Below are 25,679 nucleotides of genomic sequence, written 5' to 3'. Positions count from 1 at the left end.
CTGCCCCGCCTCCCGCCCAGCCCCGCGGGCGCGGCCCCGCTGCCTCTCGGCCCCGCTGGCGGCCGTCCCCCCGTGGGCGGGGCTCCCCCCGCCGCCGCCGCCGCCCGCCCCCGGGCCCACCCCGCCGGCAGCCGGATGGCCGCGGCGCTGCGCGGCTGCCGCCGTTTTCCCCGGGCGCTGCTGCTGCCGCCGGCGGGCGCGGGCCGGCCGGGCGCCGCCATGCAGCAGCCCGCCGCTCTCCCGGCGCGGCCGGGCGGCCCCGAGGGCGGCGCGCAGGCGGGCGGCGGGGGCTGGCTGGGCGCCCTGCGCTTCGACAACCTGGCGCTGCGCTCGCTGCCGGTGGACGCCTCGGAGGACGGCGGGCCGCGGGCCGTCCCCGGCGCCTGCTTCTCCCGGGTGCGGCCCAGCCCGCTGGAGAACCCACGGCTGGTGGCCATGTCGCTGCCGGCGCTGGCGCTGCTGGGGCTGGAGGCGCCGGCGGCCGACCGGGAGGCGGCGGAGGCCGAGGCGGCGCTGTACTTCAGCGGGAACCGGCTGCTGGCGGGCTCGGAGCCGGCGGCGCACTGCTACTGCGGCCACCAGTTCGGCAGCTTCGCGGGGCAGCTGGGCGACGGCGCCGCCATGTACCTGGGCGAGGTGCTGGGCCCGCGGGGCGAGCGCTGGGAGATCCAGCTCAAGGGCGCCGGCCTCACCCCCTTCTCCCGGTAAGGCCCCGCGGGGCGGCCCGGCGTGGGGGGGAGCGGGGCAGCGGCGGCCCGGCCCGGTGGGGGAGGGAGCGTCACCCCGGTGCCCCCCGCGAAGCCCCGGCGTGGCGTGGCGAGCTGGCGGTGCGGGGGGGGCCGGGGACCGGCTTCCCAATGGCCTTAGCCAGGTGCTTTTCCAGCTGGCTCAGTGCTGAGGGTCGTTGCCCGAGGCAGAGGTCGTCTCTTAGGCCCTCCTGGGTTTTGTTCGGTTTTCTTGCGGTTTTTTCTTGTTGGTTTTTTTTTGTTGTTGTTGTTTTGGGTTTTTTTGTAATCTTGGCTGCAGCAAGTGCAATGCTTAAATGCCAAAGCAGAAGGTGGCAAAATTTTCCTCTGGAAAATAAGGCTGTAATCGCATCTCCTTCAGGTCTGTGCCTGGTTATCCCCAGCTGAGGCTGTGCCGCCTTCGGGAGGGCGCAGGCTGCGATGAATGCGGGGACAGCGGTGTGTAACAGCCACCTGACAGCTTGCTGCCGTGTGGTCCTGTGGCCCACGCAAACGGTATTTAAAATGCAGGTGTTTGGTTTGTTTGTGCTGCTGGCCCCGCTGCCAGCAGCGCGTTTGCTCCATCCTTCCTGGCTCTGGGAGGGATGGGTGGAAGAGCCCCCAAGATGGCATACTGACCAAATCCCTGCAGAGGATGGATGTCTTCGTTAGCTGGTTTAGCCTGCACGGCTTTAAATCTCTCAGGTCGTTTGTCCCACTTGCAGTTCCTGTACTTTTTGTTCCAGCTGTGCAGGCTCAGTGACACCTTATTTCAGACATGTGGTGCTCTGAGGGCCACCTTCAGGGCTGTGAAAGTTCAGGAAATCACTGAAAATCCCAGACACGGTGGTAGCCTTGCAGGTCTGCCTGGGGCTGCTCTCCTGTGGCTCCTGAAGTGCTGGGAGTGTGACCTGAGAACCACCTGCACCTGTTCTGTTTGCTTGAGGTCTGTTAAATAAGCTACTTTGCTGTCTGTTCAGGTTGTTGTTGTTTTGTTTGTTTTTTTTTTTCCTTAAATAGGACTGCTATGCAGATTACTTACCCGGGAAGATCCAAAATGATACAGGTTTTCAAGAGGTGTAACAGTAGCCATTTTATTAAGAGGAAACCAGTGACTTATATAATAAAATAGCTATACTCGTTGAAATTTTTTTAAATTCTTTTGAAATACTATTGCATGACTAAAACAAAATTTATGGTTAGAAGGTATATGTGTAACTGGAAAGTTTGTTTTCTTCTGTTCTGTGTGGTCTTCATTGCAAGTGTGTTAAGTCTGTCTAACTGAAATTGAGCTTTAACAGAAGTTCGAAGGTCCAGATTTTGTTCTCAGATCTGCCATTACTTTATCGTGTGACTGTGGGCAGAGCATGGCACTTCTAGTCTTTTGTTTCTCTACTGCTAAGGTACCTGCCTTTATAGCCTGACAACTGTCCATGTCTTGCAGGCAAGCTGATGGTCGGAAAGTCCTGCGGTCAAGCATACGGGAATTCCTGTGCAGCGAGGCTATGTTTCACCTAGGAATACCGACAACAAGGGCTGGAACGTGTGTGACATCTGACTCGAAAGTTGTCCGTGATATATTTTATGATGGGAATCCAAAAAGTGAAAGGTGTACAGTTGTTCTGAGAATAGCTTCTACATTTATAAGGTAGGAGCCAATTTTGTTGGGTTTTTTTTTACTCTTTAGAACCAAGCACAGCAGTCTTTAAAATACCACTTTAAGTGTATTTCTATAACAGCACCATTTGCATGTGTCTGGTTCTGGAGGTTTGGAACTCATTACGCCGGGCTGTAGGAAACTGCTGCTCTTGTCCAGTAGGTGGGATGAGCTGGTGTCTGCACAGAGACAGATAAAACTAAGGGTTGCTAACCTGGTAGAAAGAACAGCTAAGTTCTGCAGACCTCTGAAGAGGTTTTTCATGTTTATGCCTGCATGGAATACATGGGGGTTTTGGTGTTGGTAGTAGTGACGGATTGTAGCTCCACCCTGAACTCCAAAGCTATTCTGATGTAGTACTGTCAAAGTGCGGGTGCACTTTCTCTGCCTGAGAAGTGTATGAGGTTCCTGCTCCAACACAAAACGTTAGGAGTTTCAGGAAGTTGCATTGCTTCTTGTAAGGTAACAGAATATTAGAGGAAGGCGAGGCATAAGGAATATATGCATGTGTATATATTGTATGTGTGCGCGTATATACATATGTGGAAAAATCTATCTTGTATGCTTGATGTATGGTCCAGTAATTTAAATGTCCTATTCCTGTATATTTACTCAGGATAAATTACTCAGAATTTTGCTGTAGAAGTGGTTGTAGAAGCGTTGTACATCGTAATGTAGAAGCATTTAACAAGCTGGTTTTTGGTACCAGGTAGGGTCTCGCTTGATCTGTCAGTTTGGCTACAGGTGGATGTAAGTGCTTCCTTGTGTTGAGTCGCTGAGCCTCCCTAGGTTCAGCGTAGGAATCTTGCAGGTTTTTTCTCTCAGTTGAAGGATTGGTGTTAAACTCAAGAGATAATGGGGTGTTGTTGCAACAACCGTAGGTGTTACAAGTTACTACATGTACTGTCGGATTAAGTTAATAGTATCAGATAATAGGAAAACATGTTTTTATTATTTTAAAACAGATTTGGTTCTTTCGAAATTTTTAAACCTACTGATGAATACACAGGACGCAAGGGTCCCAGTGTTAACCGAAATGATATTCGAATACAGATGCTTGATTATGTGATCAGCACTTTCTATCCAGAAATCCAGGAGGCTTATTCAGACAACAGTATTCAGAGGAATGCTGCTTTCTTCAAAGAGGTAAGAAAGATCAGATTCTCTTCACAAATCCATAGTCATCTTTAGGAACTCCATCGGCAAGTACAGATGACTGGAATCTGTTAATACCTTGTATCATTCACTTATTTGAACTATTCTTTTCTTTGTTTTCACTGACAAGTAGTTCTATTAAGAGTCTTCTTCAATGTTGCTATTGATCAAACCAATGAAAGTGGTTTAATGTTTTTAATAGTGGTTCATGGTTTTTCTGCTCTGGGGGAGCTTCCCAAGAATTGTCTCCATTTGTTGAGAGTGTTTCAGGCTGTGAGGGGAAGTTCTGACCCTGACTATCCAATGATGAGTTGACAGGTACCTAAGACTTGCAAGACATAGTCTTGTAAAATACTGATAACGTGGAGTCATTTCCTGTCTCTCATTTTCCAAATTACAAACAAGAACGTTCCTTGACTGCAAATCACTAAACATTTCAATTCTAAAGATCAAAAGGCAATCAAGGGCTTGCCTGAGGAAATTGCAAAACCTCCTGTTTTGGTAATGGTAAGATCAGGTGAGATTAATTGTGTAGTGTCAGGTCATCCTGCAGTGGTGCAGAGGAGAGGCTGGGTGATTTCTGAGACACCTATTTCAACCTGTTTTCAATTACTGTACAAATTTATATCTTAACAATTACTGGAGATCCGTAGTAAAATCTGAACCGTAACATTAATGAATGTAGAATTGCTGTATTTCTCTCTAAAGTAAAACATAGCTAAATTAATTGTTATCTATGCTTTATCCTCTGAGTATATCTTTTTTTCTCACTGTTGGTACTGTATTGCTGTTCTTGACATTGAAGTTCTGTTTCTATATTCCTGTGTCTCAGTGAGCAAAGAAGGGATTTGGGATAAGAGAGTAAGATGCTTCTCTTGTAGTGATTAGTATGTAGTAATGCTACCCTTGCAAAAGGGATTCAGTTTGAAATTGCTGGAGAACTATAATAAAGGCTCTGACTTGGATCACCTGAAGTTCAAGTAATATTACAAACCAAATAGGAATGCTGTAACTAGACAGTAAACGGAATAATTAAAAAAATACCAGTCTAATACAATTGACTAGTCTACATAAAAGCAGTTGTGGTGCTTTGAAATCTGAAATGATCTGGTAGGGACTAAGGGGATGTCTGCGACATGATGCGTGTTTGTAACAGACCAATAAGAGGTCAAAAGGCAGGCTTGGAATCTGATATTCTCTAAATTTTATGGGCTTTGAATTTGTGGGTGTTCTGTTTCTGTTTTGGACGTATTTTGGTTTTGTGGGGTTTTTGTTTATTTTTTTGCTTTAACACAACCTGTGCATACTAGCATTAGTTCTCCAGAAGCAAGCTGTGGCTTGGCCTACCACTGGGTGCCGAAGAGTTTAACTTCACTGGCCAGGCATTTTGTGTTTGATTGGAGTTGATGAGACCTGTGGCTTGTCACCCACTATGTGCATGTCCAGCACTGTAGTTGATGGCACGTTTACTTTCTGATGCCGGAAAAGTCATGGGAATTGGGGTTCTTTGCAAACATGTGTGCCCAGTCCTGCTTCTTTCTGCTTTTGGCTGCTTTTCTTGGCCCAGTTACTACTGGTCTCTTCCCCACCACCCTGGCATTCTTTCCTTATTGCCCCCATCTCAACATTTTTTTGTTTGTTTCCATGTTCCACACCTGTGTGCACATTGCCTCTTCATGATTTCTCTCCTCCTTGGTGAAGACTTCCCATATATTCTCCACCTGAAAAAAAGCACCCCAGTCCCTCACCTAACCTGACAAACACATCCATCTTTTTTTTTTTCTTTTCTTTTTTTAAAATAATGGGAAAGTGCTGTCAGCTCAACTCCAACGTGCTTTTTCTTTCTTTTTGCACTGTGTAAGAAATGGAAGAAAAAAAAGTACAAGTGATTGCATTTGACACCACTGTCTAGGAAGCAAACACCATTATCTGTACTTATTCGAAAAATTTGTGGGTGTTGTTTAAATTTAAATGAGCATGTCCTTGGGATAGTGCTCTTATTTATATATATGCCATACTTGTTTTTTGGTATGGCTAGCAGTAGAAAAATGTGATCAAAAAGAATAGAGGTAAAAGTCGGTGCAAAGCTGTCTTTCTAATCAATATATCCATCTTTGAGTGGCACCCAGGCTTTCAGGTGCTCTCATTAGAGGGATTCCTTTTTTTACCAGAACACTGACAGCACGTGATGCATCCCTACAAAGACATCCAGCAGTGATGAATTGCCTTACTGCTGGAGCGCTTTCATCCCAACCCTGGTGGTCAGTGTTTTTTTTATTTTGAAGTTTTACCATCTTTCTGGCACAGAGCCATCTGCAGGGTGTGTCTCCCTTACTGGTTTATGGCATACCAGTAATCACTTTGGGACACATGCAGCTGATTGCCAACTGCCCTGTGAGGCAGCATTTGGAAAAAATGGATAGGGAACCTAACACAAGAATGTTGTAAAAAGTGAGATCTTGTGGATGAACGGAAAGCTTCTGTTCCAAGCATCATTTGTGGGTTTTACTACTTGTCAGATTATCGCTGGGCAAGCTTTTTTTTTTAATTTTTCTTTCCTATCTAACTGCACATGTTTAAAAAAAAAAGAAAAATGGAAAAATTCTGGGTTTGAGGACTGAGGCATAAAACTAATATTTCCTCTGTTAACTAGATTGTTTTTTAAACCTCAGTAAAGTACACTTACACTGCAGCCTGGAGAGAATAGTTGCTTTAAACTTCTGTACATTGATAGCTATTTGGGAAGATAGGTGATCTTTAGCTATGAAAACAGTTTGATTTAAAAATTTTAGCTAATGGTTACATACAATTTTTATTTACAGCAATTCAGTGAAGTATTCGGAAATACTTAGGTTTATTTAAAAGCCAGGTTAGCTTCCTGAATTTTAGATTTTGTAAGGCATATCTAGTTGGTAGTTGACAGGTGGGCTAATTTAATTAAATAACTAGAACTATTTTAAAATGTTACATTATTTGAAGAATGGGGCAAATGCAGTGATTGCAGTCAAGGATTCCATAACAATAACTCTTAGTTAAGCGATGGAGAAACTCTGGTGAAGCATGCGTTCAGTGAAGAATTGCCTTTAAATAAAATTGTCATTCTTGGAATAGTTTTACTTAACCTTGTAGGTTTTTTTCCACTCTCATCAAATTGGGAGAAGCGCTTATCAGTGCTAGAACTTGTTAGCAGGGAATAATCTTTTGTGTAAACCACTTGCCTTCCTGTAAATCACTCCTATGTACCAGGTAAACAAAAAGACTAATTTTACATTGAGCTTTGTTGCATATAGTTAATTTTATTTCTTAGTCTTTGCTTGTGTTTTCTTCTGCCTGTAGTTAAAGGGTCTTTAAAATAAGTAGTAAGCCAAAGATTGTATTTATATAGTGACTGAAATAGTATACAAGTCTGGTGTCAAACGGTTTACCTTCCTTCAGCGTTCTGTCTCCAGTATGATTTACAGCTGTCCAATTGACTTGCAAGTCAGGCATGGAAGGAAAGAAGGCAAACAGAAATGGGAGACTGAGAAAATGGGCAGTTACTAACAGGAGGAGAGAAGCAAGGTGTCCTTGGGACACATATGTACATTTGTGTGTATGGTATACTGTCAGAGTCTGCTTCCATCGGAGCTGTAGAAACATCAGTTCAGACTAGGAAATGCTTGGAAATACATAAATGTATTTGAAATACGTTGTGTTGAAAAATGAAAAAAATAAATTCTCTTTTAGATAACAAAACGGACAGCAAGATTGGTTGCTGAATGGCAATGTGTTGGGTTTTGCCATGGTGTGCTGAATACAGATAATATGAGCATAGTTGGACTAACCATTGACTATGGCCCTTTTGGATTTATGGACAGGTCAGTGTGGCATAATTGTTGTAAGTGTGGGTATGTATTTGCTATGTGTAACAATCCCGATGTTCATGATTGCTCTAACATTTTGACTCTAAAGTAGATTTATGAGCCCTCTTTATAGCAAAGGCGATTAAGTTAGTTCTAGTTGTCCTGTAATTCTTATTTTCCACTTCTTTTTAACTGTATCCACAGCATCTCTACCTGTTAGACTGTTCTTATGGCCTGTGGGGTTTCTCAGTGTTTGAAAGGTCAGGAAAGTATCTAATGAGGTAATTTTGGGTAAGGAATCAAGAAGGAGTGTTCCCTTTTGAATTTTTTAGTTTCCTAGAGAAGGCTGAAATACTAAAAATAGTACTTATTGCAGTATTTGTGTCCAGATAATTAGAAGAATGCTGTTTCTTCATTTGCAGATATGACCCTGAGCACATCTGCAATGGTTCTGATAATACAGGGCGCTATGCTTACAACAAGCAGCCAGAGATTTGCAAGTGGAACCTGGGGAAGCTTGCTGAAGCTCTAGTTCCAGAGCTGCCCTTGGAAATAAGTGAACTCATCCTGGAAGAGGAATATGACGCAGAATTTGAGAAACATTATTTGCAGAAGATGAGGAAGAAACTAGGTCTAATCCAGCTGGAATTAGAAGAAGATGGTAAATTGGTGTCTGAGCTCCTTGAAACTATGCATCTCACAGGTTGGTGAAGAGCACAGAAGATTATTATTTAATTAGTCATCAGTGTCTGTAATCAAATCAAAATGTAGTTTAGAAGCAGCCTCATGCAACTGCATTGTTATCTGAGAAAAGAACAAAAGACTGAAAAATAATTACCTTCTTGTGATGTGTGGGGCAGTTGTTGCCTTGTACAGGGCTCATGCTGTCTCACGTTTGCACCCTCACTAAGGGAGCAGTTTGCCTCTTCAGAGTGGTGACCTGTGCTGCGGTGGGGGGAGTTCGGAAGGAGATATGGGACCTGTTTTCCTGCCGATTTATTAGTTGCATTACTCACAAAATTAACTTTTTCAGGTGGGGACTTCACAAATATTTTCTACTTGCTGAGTTCATTCTCAGTAGACTCTGATTCTTCAGAATTGGAAAATTTCATAGAAGAGCTTACGAATCAGTGTGCTTCTGTGGAAGAACTGAAAGTTGTTTTCAAGCCACAGATGGATCCAAGGTAATACTCATGCTTTTAATTTCATTATAACTGTAATGAATTCTGCATGCTATGTAATATTTCTCAGTTAAGTAGATGCATCATAATCTACAGCAGTGCGAATTCTTGTGTGCTTTGTGACTGGTGAATGCTCAGCAGTGGCTTCCAGCAGCTGGCTCATGGGCTAAAGTTGTCCGAGCTTTCATATGGCATTTTTTTTTTTTCCCCCTCTACTGTCTCTGCTGGCTAAGGCAGTGAGCGTGCCAGATAGTGAAGTGATACAGAAATGTTTTGTAGAAGGAATGGGTTTGAACAATAATGCTACTGTGTTCTGCCAGTGTATTGTCAGCAAACAATCACTCTCAGCCACCAATGGTCTGGCCTAAATATAACCTACGTGCACACTTCAGGCTCTGAAAATTGTGTGGGTACTCTCCATGTCCCGTTTGATGGGCCGCATTCTGTAGTCTAGTTACTCTGTGGAAAGTTAGTAAGTTTTGTTCAACTGCTGCTTATAATGGTGATTGTAGCAGCAGTTTTTCACTTTTTTTGGAGCAGTGGAAACCAAGGAATGAGTGTGACCCATTAATCTGTCATTTTTTTTCTAGCATCTTCCCGGGGCGGGGGTGGGGGGAATTAAAGTGGGGGTATTTTGGGTACTGTTTTCCTCCCCCCCCGCCCCGGTTAATACGTGTTACGTGAAGGTAGTGAACCCACCAAATTCTTCAGCTTTTTCTGTGTGTTGATATCACGGTTAACAACTTGCAGAAAGCAGGGAGTTGAGAAAATGGACTGGGGTGAGACTTGTTCATACAAGTTTGGTGCTGTGCCAAGATAGCTGGCTGTAGCCATTTATAATTTTGGAGGTATTGCTGGTTATTTAAGTTTTTTGTGATGATACGCTAAAATGAAAGGCACATAAATTAAAGTGGAGGATACTGCTTAATTATGTTCCGGGTTTCAGCTGCTTTGAAATTGCAAGCAGCTTATCGTACAATATGAAGATAGCTGGTGTGATAGAGGTGAGACAATATTTTTTTTTTAAATGCTGCATTCAGGCTTAGAGGAACATGAAAAGTAGCTATAAATCATCATAATATATATGTAAGACTTTAGAGGGGAATAGTACTGTGTTAAAGTAAGTGCATAAGTGATTTTTTTAATCATAGCACTTGGATATTGTAGAGATGGGCATGTCAGATGGTAAATCGTATTTGGATAGTACTTTATATAAACTCAGAAATCAAAGCACATAGCTTATCTCTGCTTACTACAAGTAGGAAAATACAATCTGATATAACGAGTTGTCTGTTTTGAGGCCAGGGAATAACATTTCTCCTTTGTTTATAAATGCATTCATAGAAGGAAATAAAAAACTTAGTTTATCTTGATATGTTGCAGCTTATACTATTATTATTTTTTTCCCCCACTTTATGCTGTAGTGCAGTTATTAATCCAGGAAAAAAACTGTTAGCTAGCATGGTATTGAAAAATAAGGTGAAGCTATGGTACAGCACCAGCTAACACAGTCGAATGTAAAAAGATAGAATCCTAGTCAAACCTGCCTGGATATTATTGAGAATTTATTACCACAAAGTAGTTCTCGTTCTGTGATTTAGACTGGCTAATTAAAAAAATTAAATAAACTGTTGTCTCATACGACTTAAATGAGGTACCTTTCCCCTTACTATTTGGGGTTTTATTAGTACTGGTAAAATCAGTAGGTGTTAAATCTTTATGCACATGCTGTTACAGTATTAATGTTAGGAAAAGAAATTTTCAGGAGCACAAACCCTATGGATTCTGTATTATCTTCGCACCTAAGTAAGATCAAATTCCTTATTCCAAATTTCTGTCAGAGTTACAAGGGTATTTTGATAAGAATTGCACATCTAAACCCAACTGGTAATTCTGAAAATGCACCTTATGCGCCACAGGAGTGTGAATTAAACACACTGAAGAGGGGGAAGGAACAGTAAAAGTAGCATAATTTGTGATAAAAAAAATTGTTCTATTAATTATGAAGTACTGTTACTTAACCTCTCTAGTGAAATCATGGGTTATTGTGAATGTTTTTGTATCTACTTTATGGTTGCAAAAAGATGGTTCTTGATGAGCAGCTCAACTTTATGTGTTTGTTCCTTTTGTTCCCAGACAACTGTCAATGATGCTAATGTTGGCACAGTCTAATCCTCAGCTGTTTGCATTAATTGGAACAAAAGCTAATATAAATAAAGAATTGGAACGCATTGAACAATTCTCTAAACTGCAGCAGTTAACAGCAGCTGATTTACTCAGCAGAAATAAAAGACACTGGAAAGAGTGGTTGGAGAAATACAGGTAAGGTTTCTCGTTATTCACAGCAGTGTATTTTAGTAGTTCATTTTATTTGAGAACAGTGTGTCTGTCTCATGAAGCACACACCCTGCCTTGACATATATAGATTGGGAGGGATGTGGAGAGAATGCGACTCAGAATATTAAGTACTTCCAAGATCGGTGTCTGTGTTGCTGTGAAAGTTCAAGGGTATCTCTGTATTTAGTCTGCTAGATCTTGGGGAGGAACAGGGGCACAGAAATCACTTAGCATCAAATCTAGCATTAAAAGTGCTTCAAGAGTGTAGGTGTCGGTTCTGGCAGAGGTTACTTTCAGTTGTGAGCTTTCGAGTGCTCAGTAACTACGATTAACTGGCCTCCAAGAATTTTATCCTTTTAAAATGTTTTTCTGAAAGAAAAATCTATGTATTAATGTAGAAAGCAAGTGGAGGTATTTTTAATCAGAGTAACTGTAAAAGAAATCATGGCCAGGAAAAAAATGTCCAGAGTATTCCAATAGGATAACTTAAAAGCCTAAAAACTTAGTGTTAGCAGAAAATTTTTGAATAAAGATAACATCTTACTAGAGCATTAGTTGTTTCTGCTGTGTGGATTGGGTCAGGACTCCTTTTGTCACCTGGCTGCCTGTGATCTTGTTCTCCAGTGAGGCTGAGAGTTCTGGCAAGCATTGCTGCTAAAAGGTAGAACAAACTGCCTCAGCTGTATGCATCCCTGTACTTTTATCAGAACATCAAAAACTTTAACTAATAAACAAGCATAGAAGTACTTAAAAGACGATCTGAATGTGGTGGGTTTTGTGGAGCAGTGCAGAACAGACCATGAGCCAGTGTCTCAATCTGACTTTTTCAGAGAACATGCACCATGTGCCCACTTCCTTGAGCCCTGTCAGGAGCTCCTGATGGTTTATAATGCTGCTTTTAAATGAAGTGGTGTTTTGTATTCTAATGTCATGCTGCATTTTATAAACTGAGGGGATTATAGGTGATGTACTAAGAACTGCAAACTAAGGATCTCAAGGCAAGGGAATGTGTCAACTTTTACATATGATTCTTGATCCAAACCAGTTGTTTTCACTCGCTTGATTTCAGAGTCCGTTTGCAAAAAGAAGTAGAAAATGTTAGTGATGCTGATGCCTGGAACGCTGATCGTGTGAAGGTTATGAATTCAAACAATCCAAAATATATCTTGAGAAATTATATTGCCCAGAATGCCATAGAAGCAGCAGAAAATGGGGATTTCTCAGAGGTAACGTTTCTCTAGGCTTGTATGGATGTGTAGTGGTGCTGTTGATGACTGACATTATGCTGGGTGAGATTCATTCTGGCATCTTGGGCAGCAAGGGGATTCGGAGTGGGAATTTACTGTTTGGAAGGCCTTTATTATTTTTGAGGGAGCTGTAACTTTAATGACTGCAGAACAAAGAAAGGAATTGAAAATCTAAATCTGAACTTGACCAGCTTTTGTAGCACAAGACACTTAACCCTGCTTTTACAGTCTTCAGGATGGTGTTTACCTTGGGAGGCAGCTGGGGATTAATTTATACTTGTTCCTTGCTGTGCTGTTATCTTTCAAAACTTATGGCTTTCACCTGTGGAGTCCAGCACCTGGATTGTTACCTGCAGCATATGGGAAAATTAATTTGTTTTGAGAAATGAATGACACGAACTTATATTCAATACTTGAATTTCAAGTTATTTGAGCTTGAGTTCCATACAGATACAAACTCAGCCAGTTACAATCTTAGTTCTCAGCTTATTTGATATGTGTAGTGTTCATCTACTTAATATTTGGCTTGTCTGGAGTTGGTGCATTAAATACAATATACCAGATCATTATTTGGTGTGAGGTTCTTCTCTACATAGTTTTGCCTTTCTAAATTCTCATACCCATGCTGTGTTTTCTCTCTAGGTAAGAAATGTACTGAAACTCTTGGAGAATCCATTCCAAGAAGCAGAAGGTTTCAGGGAGGTAAAGGAAGAGGCAGAAGAGGAGGGAGCAACTGCTACAGCAGCTGCTTGTGCTCAAGAGACCAGAAGCAGGCTACCATATTGCAGTAAACCTCCGCTGTGGGCTTCAGAGCTCTGTGTTACATGATCTTCCTAACTGCCTTGTTTGGTTTTTTGCTGTAAACTGAAGACTCTGATTCTCCTTCAGCAGTGAAGAATTCAGCAAGGCAAATATCAAAGTGCTATTAAGTTATTGAAACAACCCTACATTTGGATGCATCTGCAACAGTCTCCAACTGTGCTTAATCTGAAGCAATCATGGATCATTGGAACAAACCAATAACAAACGACAGTCCATATACATCAGTAATGTAAACATTTTTGGACTGAAATTCTTTCCTTTATTCATGCTGCATTGCAAGTAGAAAGCAGTATTTTATGTTGAGGCAAACTGAATTTCAAACATCCAAATGGAGTTGTTATGTGAAGACAAAAATAGCAAGTCAGGAATCTGATCTGTTTTTGTCTGATGTCTTAACTAATAGTACTTCTAACATTTATTTGCTGCTTTCTCTATGCAGGGACTTTTGGTCCTCTTTTAATGGAGAAATAGATTGTGTTGCTTGTTTGAAGCTATGTTTCATTTAAGTAGTTCATTTCTTGTGAACCTTCAGACTGATATTTAATCATTATCTATTATCAGAGAATTTGTGCAGGCTAGGGTTTGGGGGGAGCAATTGAATTTTTTAAAAAATACCTTAAGAGCAGGATTAAGGGAGACTATACATTTGCACTTGAAAATCTTGGTGGTAAAGTTTATTCAGGTTCAGTATGTTTGCCTACAACACATGTAAATATTTACTAAAATCACGAGTGCAGTTTGTAAGCCAGTTGACTCGGGCAAGGTCAGTTAGCCAGATCAGCGTGAACTTTAAACTATTCCAGTCCTCAGATCCAGGTTCATTGTCTGTTTATTTGCGTGCTCTTACAGAGTCTCCTTGTATGAGGAGCATGCAGGCGGGGTACCTGTTCGTTCACCCTGGTCAGTGGGATTCTTCTGGTCTTGCACCATTTAGTTTGTTTCCACGATCTTTGAAAATCTCTATGCTGAAAGTTTTCATTCAGGAACGTGCTGTTTGAGCCTGTATAAAAGATTATAGAGGATATGGGAAGAGGATGGGAGTTGACTTACTTGCAAGTTACTTGTCAATAGTGTTTCAGTTGAGATTTCAGGAGAAAGTTGGTTGCCATTATTGCCACATCATCAAAAAAATGTTGTTCCATAGTTAGTTATACTTAGCTTTTTGAACTTCTTTCTAAAGGACTCTATTACTGGTTCAGATACCTGAAATCTTCGAAAAATTTTAGTTTAATGCAAAGGTTTCTCTTTTCCAAAGAGACCACCGTCTTACACTGTGAGTTTAATGTACTCTAGTAAATTCTTCCTCCACCCCTGTGCAAGCTTGGTGTTAGCTCAGGTTGAATTGTGCTCTTAAGTCTTCCTCAAAATACAAGCTATTGAAGAACAGAGAACAGTTGGGCTGCTGCTTATCCACCTGTACTAATAATCAGTTTGTCCTCCTTGCTGCCACAGTAAATAGGTGATGCTTTGAATGTAAACATTCATTCTGTCTTGCCTTTGACCCGGAGAAGCTGATGCCGAGTGATGATTTGTGACAAACTAGAATCTCTGACAAACACGGTGCTTACTGTGACATTTTGGAGTCCGTACAAAGAAGGACAAACCTGAAGGTGTATTTACCTTTCCATGATGTACTTTAAAGAGGAAGTACCTTGATGAAGTGGACAACAAGTAATGCTAGCTGGTGCGGCTGGCCAGCTTTTAGAAATAATCCATTTGGAGGAGTTTGAGAGTTTCCTCAAGGGTTATCCTTCCTCTGAACTTGGGGGTACTGGAACCAAGCCATTTAACGGAAACTTTTAACAGAAAGTCAGTGCCTGGTAAAAAGGACTGCACGGGGGAAGTGTGCTGGCAGTTTGAAAGATGCTTCAGACATACCCCTGACACGTTTGCAGAACCAGTGGTCCCTCGTGGTGTGCCTGGTCCAGAAGGGAGCGATGGGGGCAAAGTTGCTGCAAGTGAATCAACGTAATTCTGTGCTGATTTTGTTCCTCAATGTATGTCTTTCCTTTTGGGAGGCAGAGGAGAACAGTATTTTGGAGGAGCTCTGCCCAAGCTTTTGGCTTAACAGAATGGTCTAAAAAGTAATAATTTTACACCGTGCCCAAGGGATCAAGTCTTCCTAATGACATTCTGATAATAATTTGGGGGTTTTGAGTAGATCTCTATTAATAATGGTACAGAGAAGGAGGATGATATTATAACTGTGTGTTTGTACACAGGAGAATTTGAATTAACTACCAAATTGTTTTCTACGTAAAGATACAAATTATTGCACATCTATAATGCCAAAATCATGGAGAGAGATGCTTTGAAATAATTTGCTAGCAGTTTTATCCTTAGGAAAATTGAATGTAACGGTGGAGAATGAAAGTGTGGTGGTGCTTCCTGCTAAATCCATTCATTGCTTACATATAGATCAAGTGCAAGAGGTCTTGAAGTGATGAATGCAGACCCTTGATGTGGCTGCTTTGGCATGCCACTCAGTATTTGTAATTGACGCCATATGTTCACTGATGGGTGGAAATACCAAGAAGGTATTCGCACAGCCTAACTGCACTGACATTCAACTGCTTGGCTTCTCAATGCATGCAATAATATCGATGCTTTGTACCCAAAGAAGTGTGATAATCTGGAGCCAAGTGGAATGCTTGTGCTCTTCCAGCACTCTCATATCAAAAGGCAGGTAGCAATTTCAGCTCTGATAGTGAGTTTCTTCTGTTCTTGTTTCTGGAGCAGCGTGGAAGCAGGAGGTTGTTTAGGACAGTTAGACCATATTTTGTCCAGGGAAGAACCTTATCTCTTAGCTCAGTTCTTCAGAGAGAAGGGAATACAGCTTATAACATTTCTGAGTCTAAATACTTGAACCATAAATTGCTTCGTGATTTTTACAGCTTGTATTCGCAATAGGTAAACCTGAAAATAATATTTCTTATTGGTCAGATATTCTGCTTGTATAAAAGCCATGGACGTGTGCTCAAAATGAATTGGTGACTCTTCACATCAACAGCTTTTCAGTGGAAACACTTGTTTACACTTAATCTGTGTCTGTACAGCCTGAACTACCCTTGCATGAAAGCAAGTGGTACCCAAAATACGAAACAGAAATGAGAAGCTCTTGGAGAGATGTCTCTGGATAGTCTCACGTGGTAGTGGGACTCCTCTCATGACTTCGTAAGATTTCACCCTAATTCTGCTTCATGAGCTTGTAGATCTACACTTGCCCAATGTTTTACTGTCAGCTCTCACTTTGAAATGTGTTGTGGGTGGGATTTTTCTTTTCTCCAATAAGTGCTATGGCTTTCTTTGATTCTTTTATTTAAAAAAAATTAAAAACCATTCAGTTTTAATATTCTTGTTCATGCCTGTTTTCTGAAAGAGTTTTGTTGTTAACTATACTGTTTGCAGACTTAATTTCTTTACAAGGTTTCACTTTGTGTTATCAGATGGCCAGGTTGTATCACAGAAACCTCACTTTGTATTTTTGCGGTGTTTTCTGAGAGTGGATTATCACAGGGATGGTTTCCTGACCTGTCAGCGAACTTGGTGGTATGTCTGGAGCAAGGTAAGAACCCTCACCACTTTCAAAGAGAAACCTCCCTCCAAGTTACTTGGCCATGAGACCTGCGCTGCCACCTTTTTTATTCTTCCTTGCATCACTGGAATTAAACTCACTACCTGATGTCAGCAGGTACAGGATGTGATTTTAAACTCTGCTCACAGAAATAGGTCTTTGAGTAGAAAATGATGCATTTTTGTTGTGGTTTAACCACAGCCAGCAGCCAAGTACCATGCAGCTGCTTGCTCACTGCTCCTCTGCCCGGCCCTCAGCAGGATGGGGAGGAGAATCAGGAAAAAGGTGAAACTCGGGGGTTGAGGTAAGAACAATTCAATAGTTGAAATAAAATAAAAATAATAACAGTTGTAATGTGAAGGAGAGAGAAAGGGGAGAGGAATAAAATCCAAAGGGAAGGAGGGGATAAAACCCCCACCAAGTGATGCACGATACGGTTGCTTACCACCCACTGACCAGTGCCCAGCCAGTCCCCCAGCAGTGATCGGCTCACCCTGGCCAACCCCTCGAGTTTATACACTCAGCGTGATGCCGTACGGTATGGAATATCTTTGGGCAGTTCAGGCCAGCTGTCCTGGCTCTGTCCCCTCCCAATGTCCTGTGCCCCTCCACCCCTCTCGCCGGCAGGGCCTGAGAAACTGAGAAGTTCTTGACTTTGTACAAACATCACCCAGCAACAACCAAAGCCATCAGAGTGCTGTCAGCACCGCTCTCACACCGGAGCCAAAACACAGCCCTGCACCAGCTACTAAGAGGAAAATTAACTCAATCCCAGCGGAAACCAGGGAAATTTTGTTTTAAGTTTATTTAAACTAGGTTGAGTAGTTTATGCAGATATTTTTGTTTTTCAAAGATGTTCTCTGTGATACCACGACTCTTCAGAGCGGAGAGCATCTAGTACAGAGCGTGTTGGATGAGACGGATGCCCTGGCAGGTGGCCCTGTTACCGTTTCCTCACGTGGATCAGGATCTCGCAATCTGTAAACCGTTCTGCGGCATTCGGAGCCTCTTACTCCTTCAGTCTGAGTACAGGAGACCTCCCGGTGAGCTGTGGGGCCCAGAGGCTCAGGAAGCAATTCGATGGTGAGGATCACTTTCTACTTACTCCAAAGCTAGTTATTAGCAGAGCCAAGGGTTTTACATATTCCTCCATGTGGCTTTAAACCAAAACCTCATTAATGTTACATTCGTGTTTTAACAGATTACTTCGGTTGTTCATGGCTTTCTTGAGCAAAGCATATGCCTCTTCCGTGGTGGTGGGGGGTGGGGAGGGGGCAGAGAAAGGGAAAATGTGGGTTTGAAGGGGAGAAATATTTGCACTGGCAGCCAGATGAGCGGTGGCACGTGCTTGTTCTGAGCCGTGACGGTGGTGTAGTCAAAAACTGGCTCTGGGCAGAGTAGCACAGACTCTGTGGTGTGCATAGGACAGACGGAGAGGACTGGGTTTCTTCAGCCTCAGGAGAAGGCTAAGGAGAAATGCTGTGCTGGGGGAGTGCAGAGGAGGTAGAGCAGACTCTTCTCAAGGGAGCACAGTAATAGGATGAGAGACGATGAACAGAGTTGCAAGATGGGAAATTGAGTAGATATAATTTTATTTTTTTTTCTACCATAAGGGCAGTGAAACTTGAAACAAGCTGCCCAGAGGTGGTAGGATCTCAATCCTTGGTGATTCTCAGAATGTCACTAGAACAGGCTGCTCAGGGCCTTGGCCAGGTGGACCTGTGCTAAGCAGGGATAGAACTAGATGACTTCCCGAGATCCTGGCCAGCCTGTGTTGCTCTGGGAACGTTCTGGGGCTGACTAGCCTAGTGCAGTTCAGTGCAGGGTTTCTTACCTTTGGGAAGATCTCATCTGGGGACGCTGGCAGCAGCTAGTTGCTGTCTGGGGCCTCTAATGATACAGCAGGTTCAGAGGGGTTTTAACTGGAGTTCTGCATGGCTCTTCGTCTGTACTGTGCTTGGCCACCCAGATCCTCACGCAGTGGGATCCGCTTGCTCGCAGGCTAGGCCTGCTCAGGAAGGGGAGAGTGAGCAGTCTTTGCAAGTGAATTGGAGAAGGGGATAGAAAAGTGGTTTTTAGGTGTTAGTAAAAGTATCGAGTAACTTGTTCTGCTGATCAGTTGGGAATGTGGAGAACCATCTTGAGGTAGTGCTGGGCCATCACCCAGCTCTGACACGGCTTGCTTTCCCACCTGAATATACGTGTGGCTCCTCAGGGTGCTTCAGCTGGGGTAAATCTCTGCACTTCAAAGTACGTGTTGAACAGGGTCGTTTCTGGTATTCTGCATTTCGGTTTGCCTGTGGTGGAAATGGGTTTAGGCCAAACCTGCTGCTTCTCCCTTTGCATGGAGTGCATCCAAGCAAAGGGTTGAAAATTTAGGCCTTGATTATCCTGGATTTACTTGGACAGATCCATGCTTCACACACTTGGGTGTGTATTTCCACACAGCACCCTTCGTTGGATCACGTACCACCACACACAGTCTGCTGGGTTACGCTAGATCGTGCTCAAGCAGCCACGATGCCCTTCCTTAGTGCACCCTTCAGCTCTGTTACACGGGTGGACGGGACACAGGCAGCCTGACTTCTGACCAGAGTCAGTATGAGATGGGCAGAGGCAACAAACTGCACTTACCCCTCCAGAGCCAGGTGATACGTGAAGGTAATGGGTGTAAACCCGGCAGGAGGGTTTCACCGTGCTGTCACATCCAGTGTAAGGTCACACAGCTGAGGCTATATTTTAAATAATGCATCCAATATATATGTTACATCTTCTTTTCATTTGGCTTTATGCTTCATGCATTTAGAGTGGGAGGTTTTTCTGCGTGCAGTGGCAGTTCTCGGTTGCTCTCAACTGTATAAAAATGTTGCGTTTGGTCCCTCTGCCCTGCCTCTTAGCACCCCGATTCTCTCCCACCCCAAATCAGCCTTGCAACTGATGGGTGCAGCTACCCTGCGATGTGGGACAGGTGCCGTGGATATAAATCAAAGGACATGAGGGATAGCGAGAAACTTTCAGACAGACCTGAGTATTGATTGCCTCTTCTTCTGTGCATAATAAATAAGCAGTCATGCAGGTTTTACAGCTACTGCTTAATTAACAGGGGAATAGAAACCCAAGGGAAAAAGTTGTGCTTATCTGTTTCTGTAGCCAAGGCATGCAAAAAATCTGAAGGTCTGTACTGTTCCTTTCCTCCCCTGCTGCTGTTTTGGTTTTGCAAGGACAGTGCCGCAGCACTGCAGAGCTCTTGCTAAGCTTGTGTTAGGCAAGGCAATCTCACTCAGCGGTGAGATTTAATGACACTTTGTGCAAGCATAAGGAGAAACATTTTTGGTAGGGTAAGCTGACCTACAAAGCTTATTTCATGTGTTTTCTATTCTGGAGTTGTTTTTTTTTTTAAAAAAAGTTGTCATTGTAATACTGTAGAACAATAGATACATTGATATATAAATAACTTTTGCTTCCATTTTTCTTTGGGGGGGGAAAAAAAAGGTTGCACAAACACAAAACTATTACCACTTTTAAGGTAGAGAATCTAAATCACTAAGCAATTAAGTGCTTTGCTGGCGATGGCAAAGCTCTGCTGGCTCCCAGGCCCGGCTGGTGACTGAGGTTTTCCATCCCCTAAGCAGCAACCCGTTGTGGTGCGTGAGCTGAGCACAGAAATGGAAAGGACCCCCGAGCTGACACTGTGGGCAGCGGGTGGGGGTCAGTCACAGGCAGCTTCTACCTCTTCCGTCAGGGTCGTCCAAGCAGCGGTGCAGGGACACTTGCTGGCTGCGTGGGGGCTTCTGCCTGGCCTCTGCGTTTCCACGGTTGCTGTCGGACAGGAAACTCTTCCCTGAAATACTCCATTTGTGAATTAATGAACTTGGCACCAGCACTGGCATTACCACAGTCCTGTTCTGTAAACTGGCTTCTCCCCTCTGTTCTTTCCAGTCACAGGGAAAAAACAAAAGGTGATCCATCCACGTGCAGCTCTTCCCCAGAAGTGGAGATGGCAAATCCACCTTCAATGGCTATGAAGCCAGGGCAAAAGGGGGCCAAGGAGGGAGCGCCCTTCGGCTGCCTCTGACAGCCCCGTACACTGGGAGCTGAGCTGGCTGCGCGTCCTTCACCTTTCCACCTCTAATTAGGAGGTACTAGTGCCAAGGTGTGGATCAAAGCTGTGATTTGTAGATGCTTCTGGATGACTTTCAGTCCACTGCGCTTAGAAGTTCTATTGTGCAGAAAAGCACAGAGCTACTGCAACCATTTCTATACTGAAGTGTTCAGGTAACACCACAAAGTTGAAAATACACTTTAGTTTTTCTAGTCTGAGGTGGGTTTTGGTATTTCCTAACTGTCCTTTCTAAGCAAGCAATTATTTCCTGCACCAAATTGATTTTACTTTGTGCAGTGTCTGGACAGGATGGAGTTAACTTTCTTCATACCCACCTGTATGGGCCTGTGTTTTACATTTGCAGCTACACCAGGGCTGGTAACAGGGCAGTGTTTTGGCTGCTGCTGGTGCTTGCACAAGGTCAAGGCTGTGTCTTGCTCTGCTCTGCCGCTGCCCAGGAGGTAGGTGAGAAGTTGGAAGGGGATGGAGCTAACCTGAACTGCCTGAAGGGCTATTCCCTGCCCTATAGTGTCTTGCTTATCAATAAAAAGGGGGGAGTGGGAGGGTGATGTTTCTTACTTTCCATATTTTCTGCCTTTTTTTTTTTTTTCTAAAAGCTTGGCTGTAAAGGAAGCAGGTCATCACTGTAGGACTGCACCTAACACTAGGTGCATCAAAGTGGGTGGATTTGGTAAAATGATCAGCATTACAGAGCTCAGCGTGAGGACAGGGAGGGTGATGCAAACAAATTCATGTAGCAGCATTTAAGCTGAATCAAAAATATCACAGAATAGTTTAGGTTGGAACAGGTCTCTGGAGATAGCCTGATACAACTCCCCCCCTGCAAAAATCACTATCTCTATGCATGTCTGAAAATTGGAAGTATGAAGATGGCAAGAGTATAGGGGATTAAGATAAAGCACTTCAAATGGTTAAAGAGAAACTATTTGTTATCTTTGACTAAGGGGATGGTGGTGGCGTGTGCAGGCTCCTTGCACAGCACCTTAGAGGGGAATCTTGTATCAGTGTGCAGTGGGGTGATGATGAGCAGTACTCACGGCTTGCATTTGAGAAGTCTCTTGCTTTTTACCTGTTGCTAATCCTGCTTTCCTTCACCATAGAGGACTCCTTTAGGAGGCAACAGAGAGAAGGCTGCTCCTCATGTATGATGTACCCAGAGGTTAATTTAGGTACTCTGAATCACTTTTTCTCGCTTCCCTCTTTGCTGCCTGTCAATGGCCAGCTAAGGCACTGAGTGCATTTCAGAGAGCTGACTGCAGGTAGGCAGCGTGGTCTTCCTCCAGGAGCTACACTGGGTTCGTGGGAAAGGTAAAACTTTGTCTTTCTACAGTTACACAGTCGCGTCAAGCTCCAAGGTCCCAAACATCTGCTATTTGCTTGCTGCAGAAGCTGTGTGGCTGCTCTCTAGTGGGGAGTCGGGCATCAGGACAAGGCACCAGTCTGCAACGGAAGGCAAGCTTGCGCGTACACACCTGGCCTTGTAAGTTCCTGAAGAGCAAGTCAGGTAGACAAACAGCTCTGTGCCTGCCCAGGCGACAAAAATAGCTCACCTGCAAGCCACTTGCTCTTTCAGACTCCTGCTCTTTAGAACAGAAGGAAGCTAGTTAATTAAATACAGCACAGATAAAGAAACAGCATAAAGATGTATGTTATAGCTATGCATTACCACCTTTGGTACGAGAGCAGGAGCAGTTGGTTTACAGTTGGTATATTGACTCTAATGCTAACTTTATTTTCTGATTATGTGTAAGGAGTTTTATGATTTTTTTTTTCTTCTGAAATAGAATCTGATTATTTTTTATGATGATTATTATATATATTATATTCCAGAGTACTGGTAATGTGCTAACTGTGCCTGTACTTTTAAATAAGTGGCCACTAATCAGACAATAAGCTCTTGATGAATATATCCACATTTTAAGCAGCAACTGTAATTGCAGAATCTCAGTATCAACATATTTCAAAGCAGACTGCCTCTCAAAGAAATAAGGAAAATTATTAGCAAATTGAAAATGTGACACTGCAGTTGAAAGCATTATTTGGAATACAAAATAAGATGTGTAGCTTAAATCAGGGAAGGATAAGGAAACGAAGTTTGGCACAAGCAATCCAACAATTACCAAGTGCTTGAATAGTCAAATACCGTATCTCCTAGCAGGTCACCTTAGCACAGGGTGGTTTTTATGATGCCCTCTTCCACAGCGACTAACAGCCTTGCAGAAATTAGTTATCGTGTTTAGATTGGTTTATTTTCAAATTTGTATTAATTCTCACAGACAGGTACTTATGTCTGTCTGAACATTTGTACCTCATACTCGTCTCTCAACAGTTTTAGAAAGTATCTGTTAATTTATTTAACATACATGTATTTACATTGGAGGAAATTCACATCACTGAAAATACAACATTTACACATTCACAGATATACAGTTTTGCACTCGCCCTCCCCTGCGAAGACCAGGCACTCAGCTCTTCTATCTTTGCAATAATGACAACATCAATGCTCAACAGATCAAGCAACTGGTAGCTGTGGTGGATTTTAGGAAGTGTCATTCTCTGTATGTGGTGGTTATATTCTTCAAGCTATTAGACAGCAGGTTATTTCACTGAAGAAAAATGCCTCTTGCATGGCATTTGCATAAGCTGCTATAAATCATAAGCATATAGTTTTATCTGTTTCTGTTTTATCATGCTATCAGTGGTCCCTATCTATAGAGATCAGTTATCCTTGTAGTAAATATTAAAGTTGATTCGCAGCAGAAAGTCCTCCAAATGTGGTTGGTATCCTCTATTTACAAGCTTTGTTACCACTGGAAGAAAAACAAAAAATAAGTTTTAACTAAGATTAATATTCTAAAGTCAGCCTTGATAATATCTGTGCGTTTTAATTTTTTTTAAAAGCCTAATGCAGAAATCTGAAGACCAATAGAAACAAATGTATATTTTTGCATAAGAAAGGTCCAGTATCTCTTTCTGGAATTACAAAGTATTTCAAATAAGATGCAAACAAAAGATCACATGTCAGCTCTAGAGTGAAACTGTATTATTCTAATAATGAAAAGCTTTCTCAAGTTGCTTTCACAGTAAGACAGTGTGTTCTTATCATAATTTCTATTGACCAGGAAGTATGTTTAGATCCTCTAGTGACCTCTGTGAAAGAAACAGCTCCGCAGTTTTCTTGAGCAAAGTCCGTTGTGAGAGAGAAAACCAAAGAGAAATTCCTGGGCCAAACCCCTCAAGCTCTACATATGAACAAACTGACTGCTCTAAACATCCTTAGTAACAAAGGTAAAAAGGCAACGGAAACTCCCTAAGCTCAGGAACATCCCATGCACTAATATAAATGCAATCAGCAAGCAGCAGTAACATGCAAGGAAGAAGGGAAAGTGTATAGTTAGAAGTTCGGGCCTGAGCCAAAGCCATTGAAGTCCAGACTGCTTTGTATTGGCTTTCAATGGATTCTGGATCAACCCATTGTGAAAGAGAGCATTTTACAATGCACGGTGACTGAAGTGTAGATGAACAAGCACACATTTGTTTTGTAGTGCTTAATAAAGAGGGTGTAAAGAGCTAGGTCACTCATCAGATTTCCTTACAGAGTGGTCTATTAATCTCTGTCCATGAAGCAACCACAGATCTCGTAGTATGGGCTTAGGTGGCTCCCAGAGGTGTTCTGACTTCCTGTAGAATTTGGAAGCAGCCATTCTAACTCATCCTGAAATAGCTGGGTTTGGTCCTTTGACACCATTTTTGGATATCCTTAAAGAATAAAAAGGGCAGCTCATTTCCTGAAGAATATAGGCTGGCTAGGAAATAGTTTAGAAAAATAGATCTAAGGATGACAGTCACACTTCCTTCAGGAATTAAGGGTTTTCTAAAAAAAACAAACAACCCAACAACCCAACCCAAATCCCGTGAACCATCTTTGTACTGGGGGGAAGCATAAGTAACTTGTACTAAAAACACAAGCAAGATCTGAAAGAGAAATGGAGAGGAAAGAGAGATGACCATTTCTTCACGTTGTAGGCTAAGATGTCAGCGAGAAGAAATTTTACCATGTTAAAGGGAAGAACATTTGGCAAATGGATCTGTGCAGTTGAAAAACACTTGCCTGGAGCACTGGATATAAGCTCCAACTAGTGCTAGGAGGTTCTCTGAGCCTTAGTGCAACATGGGAATCAGAATTTTCCAATCTCCTGACAACAGTAACGCTCGACTAATGCAGATATATCTAAAATTACTTCTAAGTGGTATTGATCTCTTATTGCTGCCAATAAAAAGTTTCAGAACTCAATTCCAGAGGAAAGAAAAAAGTAAGCACATACATAAAGCTAAATACCAAATACTTATTTTGCAAATTAGCAAAAACTTACACTCAGTTTTGGGATACCTGTTAGATTTGTGTGGACATTTTCCAACTGATGGATATGCAGATCTTTGCAAACGATAATAATGCCATTTTCATTTGGGAACCGCATTTTCTAACACATGCTAAGTACACACGTCTTCCTACTTTGACATTATACTTCCAAAATGTCTTTGTAATTTTTTCAGTTGTCAGTTGACTTTTTCTCCTATCTAGAACTTATGCAGTTTCTTACCTTTGAATAAGAAGTGGGAGTAATACTTGAAGGTGTTATATGACTGCTGCATCAGACCAAAGTTGGGATGAACAGCCATTTGCTTCCCTGCATCAAAGCTCCACGACTGAGAGATCAGCTGACTGCGGAACTTCAAAATCAGGCTGAAGATGCTATGTATAACGTTCATCACGGGGGCTGCCTTCTCTGTCAAGAGACCCCTAACAGAACAAAACCAGCTTTAGAAATGCAGTTGACATAATCTGTTGGTTGTAGGACTAAAAATACAAAGGGGTGACCAATCCTTTAGGTCCCCTCTTTAATTGCTTTAAAAAAAATAATCCACAAGACTGTAGCTAACAGTAATGGTGACTTTAAAAAAGGTGCCTAAACCTAACAGAGTTTGCTTACTCTTCCAAGAAACTGGTATTTGTGC

The 25,679-nt window shown here is 42.6% G+C and overlaps 2 protein-coding genes and 1 long non-coding RNA gene across 6 annotated transcripts in view; 2 read left to right on the top strand and 1 right to left on the bottom strand.

Annotated features, from left to right (window-relative positions):
* The first annotated feature begins 117 nt into the window (after positions 1 to 117).
* Positions 118 to 16,316, top strand: SELENOO (selenoprotein O). Its single transcript, XM_040594736.1, has 9 exons — positions 118 to 704; positions 2,170 to 2,373; positions 3,348 to 3,528; positions 7,264 to 7,394; positions 7,802 to 8,082; positions 8,413 to 8,563; positions 10,697 to 10,882; positions 11,967 to 12,123; positions 12,787 to 16,316. The coding sequence occupies exons 1-9, from the start codon at positions 136 to 138 to the stop codon at positions 12,979 to 12,981; spliced, it is 2,055 nt and encodes a 684-aa protein (XP_040450670.1). The 5' UTR covers positions 118 to 135; the 3' UTR covers positions 12,982 to 16,316.
* Positions 16,317 to 17,173: 857 nt separating this feature from the next.
* LOC121088514 lies at positions 17,174 to 23,396 on the top strand. Its single transcript, XR_005827975.1, has 3 exons — positions 17,174 to 17,623; positions 20,480 to 21,971; positions 23,086 to 23,396. It is a non-coding gene; the product is annotated as an uncharacterized LOC121088514 (long non-coding RNA).
* Positions 22,993 to 25,679, bottom strand: part of TUBGCP6 (tubulin gamma complex associated protein 6) — a 23,922-nt gene continuing 21,235 nt past the window's right edge. For all 4 annotated transcript variants that reach the window (XM_040594732.1, XM_040594733.1, XM_040594734.1 and 1 more), the window contains 2 exons: positions 25,265 to 25,464; positions 22,993 to 23,473 (listed from right to left, as the gene is read on the bottom strand). In XM_040594732.1, the coding sequence (XP_040450666.1) occupies positions 23,382 to 23,473; positions 25,265 to 25,464 (292 nt within the window). In that variant the 3' untranslated portion in view covers positions 22,993 to 23,381. The remainder of the gene's footprint in view (positions 23,474 to 25,264; positions 25,465 to 25,679) is intronic.

Source organism: Falco naumanni, chromosome 5 (genome assembly GCF_017639655.2).
Source record: "Falco naumanni isolate bFalNau1 chromosome 5, bFalNau1.pat, whole genome shotgun sequence".
Lineage (NCBI taxonomy): Eukaryota > Metazoa > Chordata > Aves > Falconiformes > Falconidae > Falco > Falco naumanni.
The sequence above is the reverse complement of the archived record's forward strand: the minus strand, read 5'-3'. Positions and strand labels throughout refer to the sequence as shown.